The following is a 9,690-nucleotide window of genomic DNA, read 5'->3' as shown; positions in this document are numbered from 1 at the left end:
TCCTACAAATTCATGTGCCCACTTGAGGCAACCATGCTAACCTCTTCCATTATACTTTGGCACGGCAAAAGTGACAAATCGTGCCACTTGACATAATAATAATTGTCATGATACAAAGTACAAACACGACATTGACGCTGTATTGTATTTTGAATAATCTTAACTTTCCACCGCGTCAAGAATCCAACTTCAACCCAACCCAAAAAAAACAAACACAAACCCCAAATCAAAACCGCCAACCAAGTCCCACTACTCCCTGTCTCTTTTTCTAGGGTTTCTTAAAAATTCATCCAAATCCAGCTTCGTTTTTCTTTTTACTCAGGAAAGTCATTCTCTTCAATTCAGTTAATAGATTGATCGATACTAGAAAATTTTCAAGGTTTTCCGATATGGATTCAAAGGATCAAAGCAGCAGTGGTGGTGGATATTTCGCATCGTTTACTTCTCGATTATCTAATCTAGGAACCGCTCTAGGGTATGGAAATTTAGCCTAATAGTTTTCGATTTTTTTTTTGATTGCGATTTTGTCGAATGGAATTTGATTAATTTATTGATTGGATTTTGTTTGTTATTGTTGTTTAGTTTGATGAGTGATGAAGGTGTTGAAGTTAGAAATTCAGAAGTAGGAGGTGCTGAAGATTCAGTTGAGGTGATTAATCCTGAAGGAGGTACAGAGGATTCAGTTGAAGAAGCTAACAAAGGAAGATGGAAGCAAGAGGTAATTTTAACTATTACTCGTGATTTTACAATCCCTAATTTCTCTTTCTTTTTTTTTTTTAAGTAAATTTCATTCTTAATTCCGACTTTGCTAGGGTGCTAAACACTTCAAACATGGTGCTCAAGTCGAGTCTCTAATCCTCAGGATTGGGGAACACTTGGGTGAATCGTCACTGTCACATTGGAGTGCTGGCAAGTAGCTAGCACCAAGTGCAACTAATTCTAGCATTTTTCTTCAAACTTGTTACATGTGGAGTCCGTTATTCTCAGGATCAGGGAACCCATGTGATTCACTGCCACGTTGGGGTGCTAGCAACTAGCTACCCCTTACAGCAAGTGTTCTAGCATTTTCCTTTAAAGCTTGTTAGGGTGCTAGCTACTAAGTCCCAAGCTTAGGTGGATGGTGACGTGCACAACATCCAGATGCTCTAGATCTTCGGGATGGATAACCCATTTGGGGTGAGAACTAGCTACCTACCGCAGACCGTGGTATTCATCTCAACAGGTTGTTCATCCCAAGGATCTAAGGCTTGTGGATGCTGGGCAATCACCATCCACATCAGGCTGAAAGCAACTAGAACAAGTAGTTAGTTGCTGTTTGTTGGCGTGGAAGAAGAAATCTGTCTGTCAATTACTTAATATATCATTCGTAGGAAGACCTAGTTTCTGGTGTTGTTGTTTGACTGTTAGTTTGGGGTTCTTTACTTTATTGTTTTTATAGGAACGTGAAAGTCACTGGAAGATAATGAAGAACTATATTGGCTCAGATATTACGTCATTGGTGACACTTCCGGTTTTTATAATGGAACCAATGAGCACACTTCAGAAAATGGCAGAGGTATGTGTCTATCAATACTGCGAATTGGATGTCATTATGGATTTTCATGTGGGTGAGTTTGATGCTTCTCTGTACAACTTTAACCATTGATTTTGCAGATAATGGAGTATTCTCACTTGTTAGATCTGGCAGATGAATGTGAGGATCCACACATGCGGATGGTTTATGCTAGTAAGTGTTTTACTAGTGGAGTATATCATGTTTATATCATTATATGGAATACAGAACTCATGGTTTTTCGTTGCAGCTACATGGGCTGTATCAGTCTATTATGCTTTGCAGCGGACATGGAAGCCATTTAATCCCATACTTGGTGAGACTTATGAAATGGTCAATCATGGTGGCATTACATTCCTTGCAGAGCAGGTAAGATGCAGAGAATTATAATTTTCCATTCAGTTGTTTCCTGTTAGCTCTTGTGATCTGTGTAGTCTGAATCGATAATGAGACACACTAATTTATTTATTTTTCCATTTCAGGTGTGTCATCATCCCCCAATTGGTGCTGCTCATGCTGAAAATGAACATTTTACTTATGATTTGACTTCCAAGCTAAAGACGAAATTGCTTGGAAATTCGGTTGAGATCTATCCTGTTGGAAGGTACCGTTAGAAGCTTGATCTTTATTGAACATAAGTACCTTTAGAAGCTTCATATTTTTTAAGTTGCATAACTAAACTGGTTCTGTTTGGTTGAATTCTTAAATTGTGGTTTAATCAGTTTTTGGTTATCTGTAATGCAGAACTCGTGTTACCCTTAAAAGAGATGGTGTAGTCTTAGACTTGGTCCCCCCTCCCTCCAAAGCCAATAACCTTATTTTTGGGCGGACTTGGGTTGATTCAGCGGGAGACATGATTATGACAAATATGACTACTGGAGAAAAAGTTGTGCTGTACTTTCAACCTTGTGGATGGTTCGGGTATGTTTATCTGCTTACATTACTTTCGCTGTGATTGATCTCTTCAGAGTTTGTCGTTACGTACTTTTCCTTTGATACAACAAGAAGTTCAATAAGAAAAAGAAAAAAGTAAAACCATAGATTAGTTTTTTGGGTAGTTAAGGTCGTTAGGCGGGCAAGGCCGCCTGGGGTCGAGGATTATGCTGTACTTCAAGCACTTACAATTATAATGTAATGGATATATGATTAGGCGTAGATATAAACATCAAACCCACTCAACATCATCTTATTGCAACGCTTACACCACCCTTCATAGTTTATATTGATTATCTTCCCTATTGTCAGCTGTAACCTTTCTTTTGACTGGTTTTTAAAGTCAGCCAGTAAAGACCCAGTAAATGTACCTGCTTAGTATCACTAAATTAACAATTTTATTATTTAATTTTTCTTTTCTTTCCTATACCCGAACTAAAAGAAAAAAAACAAACCAGAGAGCTAAACGGAAAAGAGTTGAAGCTAAATTTAGCTGACTAGTTAGTAGGCGACCTAGTGGCTGGTCTTAGTTGGCTCTACCCATTAGACGCCAAACACCTGAAAAAATCAGGCAGCCTAGGCCTATTTTATAGTCCCATGACTACACATGTATTTCTTTTTAAAAGTTCACTTCCTGCGGATTGGTGTTCAAGTTGTAATTTTGCAGGGCTGGGCGCTATGAAGTGGATGGATATGTTTACAATGCGGCGGAGGAACCCAAAATACTGATGACTGGAAAGTGGAACGAGTCAATGAGTTATCAACCTTGTGATATGGAAGGAGAGCCACTTCCAGGAACTGAACTGAAAGAGGTTAGATTTACTAAACCTTCTTCAAGATAGTCCTACTCTGATTTCTCCCAAGTGTTGAAGGTACATTGATTTAACTAGATTTCTTATGTACTAAAGTGAATAACTTGGTAATGTTTTATAGGTGTGGAAAGTTGCGGATGCTCCAGAAAATGATAAATTTCAGTACACGCATTTCGCACACAAGATAAACAGTTTAGACACTGCACCCAAGAAGCTGTTGGCATCAGATTCTCGTTTACGTCCTGATAGATATGCGCTTGAGAAGGGTGATCTTTCCAAAGCTGGTTCTGCGAAGAGCAGGTACTCTCTTCCTCCCTCGGTAGTATTACCAACATAAAATTGAATCTGTAACCAATAGTTTCTTCTAGACTTTGACAACGTTAGAGAACTGGGAATATCAGAAACCAGAACAGTGGTGTGCGATAGGTAGTTCATTAATCATTATGAATCGTTAATGAATATTGGTACTTCAGGATGCTTCTAGCATTTCATATTTACATAAGAGAGTGGACCTTGAAAGAGTGACCTTCTTTAAGAATTGTTCATAGGGTTGTAGTAAACAAAAAAAGGTTCATTCTTCTCCATTAACATGGGAGAAACTTCTGCCCTTTGGCATCTCTGTTCCTCTTTCTTTCAATTCAGTTAAAAGTCTAAAGTTACTCTGCTCCATATTTTGCAGCCTTGAGGAAAAACAGAGGGCTGAAAAGAGGAACAGAGATGCCAAAGGCCATAAGTTTACTCCAAGATGGTTTGAAATGTCCGAGGAAGTTGCAACTACACCATGGGGGGATCTGGAAGTGTACAGATTCAATGGTAAATACAACGAACACCGAGAAGCAGCAGATATCTCAGACGACACAAATATAATTGACATTGAATCGACCGAGTTCAACCCGTGGCAATATGGTAATGTGACAACAGAATGAGATATCATGTTTCTTACGTAACCTTTGCTTATTGTTAATGCTGGTTTTCAGCATCAACTCACATCCTCACACCATTTATATGTATAAAGTCTTGTAATATATTTGTTGTGGAATATTGTTTTTCCCTTTCCTCTCCGTCTTCAGGAAAACACGATTCGAGATTAAATCAACGTTATAAATTTTGTAAGGGTCTCCTCTGTACTTGTCCAATTTAGCAAATCCACCCAACAGATACAATTACCATTACGCATGCTCCGTGATTTCAGCGACCACGTTCGCGGATTGTGGATGCATCGTGGCAAGTTTGGCGTGGGATTTATAGGTCATGAACTATCAGAAAAAGTTAATGTTCTTCTTACTTTTTATAGCTGTGAAACTAGCTTTGAAGTCCTAGCTTTTAAAGTTGGAGCTAATTAACCTGTTCTTGGTGTCATTCAATGTTGATATGAAAACACATCCAAAAATGCGCGTTTTGTACAGAAGAGTACTTGATTTTCACAGTTACCCAATTGAATGACTGAACCGAAAATAAGTAATAAACCAACCACACTCATTAAAAGCATGCCCAACTGCCCTAACGCCCAAGTAGAATTCATACTCTCATCAAAAACTCAAAATCATTACAAAATTATTCTCTGCTTAGTCTCTTGCTATTCTGAAGCTGTTTTCACTGCAAAAGGAATCTTGTTTTGCATCAGTATCGATTTGCTTCAATGGCCTCGAAAAAGAGCAGTGGTGGTAGATTCTTTTCTTCAATCAAGTCTAGCTTGTCGAATATCGGAAAGATCCCTATAAGCAAATCTGTTAACAGGTATATGCAAATTTTCTCTTTCCATAAGTAGAATGAATGTATCTATCTAACTTGCTGAGGTTCTTACTATTTTTTTTTATGTGTAGTATCGATGAAATAGAAGTTATAAGTCCAGATGGAGACAGAGTGGATGCAGCAGTAGAAGCTACTAAAGGAAAATGGAAACCAGATGTAATTATCTCAGTTTTGTTTTTCTCACAGACTCTTCTGGTATTCTGTTTATGTTCTTAAGTTGTTCGATGTAGGAGCGAGAGAGCTTATGGAAGCTGGCGAAGAAGTACATCGGTGGAGATATTATATCTTTAAATTATACTCCAATTTCTTACATGGAACCAGCAACCAATGTTTCAAGAATGGCGGAGGTTCGTGCCTTCTCTTTTCTGAGATCTTGAATTTCTTCAATTGATACTGTTTGTGTTGTTCATTGAAGTATAATCTCCATTTCGCAGTTAATGGAGTACTCGCACCTGTTGGATCAAGCAGATGTATGTGAGGACCCTTACATGCGGATGGTATACGCTTGTAAGTGGTTTCCTTGAATGTTCTCCTATGAATTTATTTTTCTGCATCGCATGATTTTTTTAGTGACTTGTAGTTATTGATTGCAGCATCATGGGCATTATCTGTCTATTTTGCGTTAAGCCGGCCAACAAAGCCATTCAATCCGATAGTTGGTGAGACGTTTGAAATGGTTAATCACGACGGGATTACATACATCGGAGAGCAGGTAGCATGTCAAGATCGGGCACTATGTTTCTTTTTGTTCGTCTCCTGTGCTTGTTTCATTTACCAAATGGTTTTGCTTGCAGGTGAGCCATCATCCACCAATAGATGCTGCACATGCTGAAAATGAGCATTTCATACATGATATTACATCCAACTTGAGGACCAAATTGTTGGGAAATTCACTTGATATATATCCTAGCACCAGGTAAAACTTGATCTGTATTTGCTTTGTTCGTCTCTCGAAAATATGTTCGCTTTAGTTCTGAAATTGTTATATGTTGGCCAGAACTCGTATTACTCTTAAAAGAGATGGTGTTGTTCTAGATGCTAATCCACCTCACATAAGAGCTAATAACCTTATATTTGGCCGATTGTGGGTTTCTTTGTCGGGAGAGTTAACCTTGACGAACATGACCACTGGAGATTATGTTGTGTTCAAGTTTCAACAACCTGGTTGGTTTGGGTATGGTTCTGCGACTCTCTCTTTCATTCTCTCTTTCTCCAACTTAAGTGCATATAGTGTAGTTCTTACGATTTCTCGCTGAATTATTAGTCAAATTGTGCCCCTAAAATGAAAAAAAAGCAACATTGATGCATTGTATAAACATGGAAGACCAGGGGGTAGCTCAAATGCTTTTATTGATATCATTGTGCACTACGTTGTGTGAGGCGCTAGGCGCCTAAGCGCGCCCAAGGCGACCAGAAAAATAGTTCAAGGCAGTGGCCCCCAATTTCCGCCTCGTGCGCCTAGGGTGCATAGCTCGCCTTATTCTGTTCATTTACTTTTATTGTGTTGCGAATTGCTTGCAATCTGATAATTTTCGGTTGTGCAGTGGATCTCGTGGTCAAGTGGATGGATATGTTTACAATGCTGCCAAGGAACCTAAGATACTTATGACAGGAAAATGGACCAAGTCGTTGAGTTATCAGCCATGTGATAAGGAAGGGAAACCCCTTGCAGAAACTGAACTAAAAGAGGTTAAATTTATTTCCGAACTTCCTCTAAAAATCTCCACTACGTATGCTCATTGGTAACTAAGGTCGTGGCATTATTTCATAATGCAGGTCTGGAAAGTGGCTGATCTTCCCGAAAAGGATAAATTTCAGTTCACATATTTCACACATAAGCTAAACAGCTTAGAAACTGCACCAAGAAAGATGTTAGCATCAGATTCTCGTTTACGTCCTGATAGATGTGCACTTGAGAAAGGTGATCTCTCCAAAGTCAGCCGTGAAAAATCCAGGTTATTTTGCCCCTCCCTTACTGTATTTTTCTGTATGATTCTAATTTCTGGTAGTAGACTTCACTATCTCTGGAAGAACCTTGTGGATGTTTTAACGCTTTTCAGATGTTGTACATGTGAAAAAAACTTACAGCATCGAGGCAAGACAGAGAAACGAGCAGAAAAGAAGAGAAGCCAATGCTGATAAGTTTGTTCCAAGATGGTTCGAATTGAGTGATGAAGTAAAAGCTACACCATGGGGTGATGTACGGGCTTACAAATTCAATGGTAAGTATGATGAACACAGGGCAGCAATAGATACCTCTACAGATAAGGATGCAGACATTCAACCAACTGAGTTCAACCCCTGGCAATACAGCGATACTAAATAGAAAGCAGCAAGTAAAACAACTTGAAGAACTTGTAATCAGTATATGTAGTATTTTGCAGAAGTAACGGCAGATTATGTTAGAATTTGCAGACCCATAGTGACAGTACAGTCTTGACAATATTGTACTAGCTTTGCATTTTCTTAATCTTCATATAGAAAGAACTGTTTAGCTGTCCTTTTGAAGTAATTATTCATAGATTATCAGAATAATGATCATGCTGTCTTTTGAGAAAACGAACATAAACCCAATGTTGGTTTTACAAGTAAAGAATTTGAAAGTTGCATGTTCAATGTACTCATTTCATTTCAGTCACTTACTTATTAGCTAAACAAGAAAATTTTCAAAGCACAAAACCTTAGGGATTAAACCCTTAAGTCATCACTTACCCTTATATTGTAGTCTTCTCCATCAGAGACACCAAAAGCTTTCAGCGAAACAAAGCTGTTAACGTGACGAGTTGCTGCATAAGCTGACAAACGAGCTATGTGGTCATGATCCCAGTTTGGTTTTTCACGTACCCCATGTTTTGGATCGTAAGAGACAAATCTCAACCCCTCCCAAAATAAAACCTTTCCGTTGTTTGAAATTGCGAGTGGAATGACATTTCTACTTTCAACTTGCATAGAGAACTCCTTGTTCCAAAACCAAATTCCATCTTGTTGCATGTTCGCTTTCAATAACCATATGTCGACGTGATGTTTATTTCCCTCCCTTGTGAATGATGATATACAATGAACAAGACATAACCAGTCTCCCAACAGACAAAGTGTCTTCTTATCATGATAGGAACTGCTGCCTCTTGCAAGAGGTGGCGGTAAAGCTATAACGCGGAATTCCTCATCCTCCAAGCTGAAGGCAACAATCCTTGAATCTAGATCCAGCCAATGTATCTCCCCATTCACAACAACAGACTTCGAATGATCAATGGAAGCAACCAACAATTCTGGGATTTCTTTTTCCTCTGTCCATTTACAAATACTCTCTTTGCCAAGCCTATACACCTGGAAAAAACAATGAATACCTTTGAGGTAGATTCTTACAGCTTTATACTCATCAGTTGAATGACAGTAACCAAACCCACCCGCCATCTCAGATATTACGAACCATTTTCCTTTTCTTATCTCGGAAGATAAACATATTCTCCGGTGACAGGGTTACAGATGTGAATAGGGTCGTACAGTTCATCATGACGTACAGTAGAACAAATCAAGCCATTGCAGGAACCAACCACGGTGACATCAACACAAAACTTATGCTTAATGGGTGGAATGTTAATCGTTTTGTTTTTCATTTGGTATGATTTCTTCTTATTAGCATCTACGTTGTATTCAACATAGCGAAGTTTGTAATCATTAGGTTTACTGAGAATTTTTTCTAACAAAAGGAACCCTAAATCCACACTCACACATGCATAATCAAGGGTTTGGAGCAATAACTTATGGTGAGCAAGGTGAGTTTGAAGAAATGATGGATTCTTAATGAGATTGAGCCATGGTTTACAGACGAGTTTGTAATCTAAAACTGAATCAGCATCTAAACGATTAAATATACTCAATGAAATATCAGATGGAAGATCGTTCATTCCCATATTGCTGCTGCTGCAAAACTTTTGATTCAGTGAGTGATGTAGTGCAAGATATGGCAGAATCTTATTTGAAAGGAAGAGATCAGCGAAAGAATATTCGTTAACCATGCAAGAATATCTGCATGTTTGTTATTTTTGTTAAGAAATAAGAGATATCTTGCATGATATCGTATTTGGGTAGATTTCCTTTTATTTGCATTAATCTTAGAAGATATTGTCATTAAGCCTAATAAGGCCTATATATGTCCTCGTCTAAAGAAAAAGAGGACAGACTTTGAATAATCATATTCTTCCTTTGAGAAGTTTTATCTATGTGTGGTTTCTTCCGTTTCCAGTACTAACATCCTACACCATTTGGTATTCAGAATCTGGGTATCGATCCTTCCAACATGGTTCGTGGTAGAGGTCAAGGTGGTCCTCGCGAAGCTCTAGTTGATGAGGTGATGGAGAGAACTAGATACGATGAATTATCACGCACGGTTGAGCAGCTCGCCGGTCAAGTAGCAACATTGTTACAACGACATGAGCGCCGTCGTCCTCCTACGGATGAATCCAATTCGGATGGAACAGATGACGATACGGATACTGAAAACCCCTTTGCTGGGCGTGAGCGTGATTCTAGGAGTTGGGAATCGTCATTCCGCATAGAGATTCCTGAGTTTCATGGTAGCGGTTTATCACCGGAAGATTGTATAGACTGGTTCTCTACCGTGGAGGAAGTTCTGGAATT

At 38.8% G+C, this 9,690-nt stretch overlaps 2 protein-coding genes across 2 annotated transcripts; both read left to right on the top strand.

The window, feature by feature from the left end:
- The first annotated feature begins 201 nt into the window (after positions 1-201).
- On the top strand, positions 202-4,433 carry LOC113344979 (oxysterol-binding protein-related protein 3C-like). The gene is made up of 10 exons (XM_026588844.1): positions 202-475; positions 583-718; positions 1,439-1,555; positions 1,654-1,726; positions 1,803-1,921; positions 2,035-2,156; positions 2,297-2,473; positions 3,153-3,297; positions 3,419-3,597; positions 3,977-4,433. The coding sequence occupies exons 1-10, from the start codon at positions 390-392 to the stop codon at positions 4,221-4,223; spliced, it is 1,401 nt and encodes a 466-aa protein (XP_026444629.1). The 5' UTR covers positions 202-389; the 3' UTR covers positions 4,224-4,433.
- A 149-nt stretch (positions 4,434-4,582) lies between these two features.
- LOC113344980 (oxysterol-binding protein-related protein 3C-like) lies at positions 4,583-7,629 on the top strand. Its single transcript, XM_026588845.1, has 10 exons — positions 4,583-5,034; positions 5,121-5,205; positions 5,280-5,396; positions 5,484-5,556; positions 5,643-5,761; positions 5,844-5,965; positions 6,047-6,223; positions 6,594-6,738; positions 6,826-7,004; positions 7,138-7,629. Exons 1-10 carry the CDS (start codon positions 4,937-4,939, stop codon positions 7,373-7,375), a joined length of 1,353 nt encoding a protein of 450 aa, XP_026444630.1. The 5' UTR covers positions 4,583-4,936; the 3' UTR covers positions 7,376-7,629.
- The last annotated feature ends 2,061 nt before the right edge of the window (positions 7,630-9,690 follow it).

Source organism: Papaver somniferum, unplaced genomic scaffold, assembly GCF_003573695.1.
Source record: "Papaver somniferum cultivar HN1 unplaced genomic scaffold, ASM357369v1 unplaced-scaffold_80, whole genome shotgun sequence".
NCBI lineage: Eukaryota > Viridiplantae > Streptophyta > Magnoliopsida > Ranunculales > Papaveraceae > Papaver > Papaver somniferum.
The sequence above is the reverse complement of the archived record's forward strand: the minus strand, read 5'-3'. Positions and strand labels throughout refer to the sequence as shown.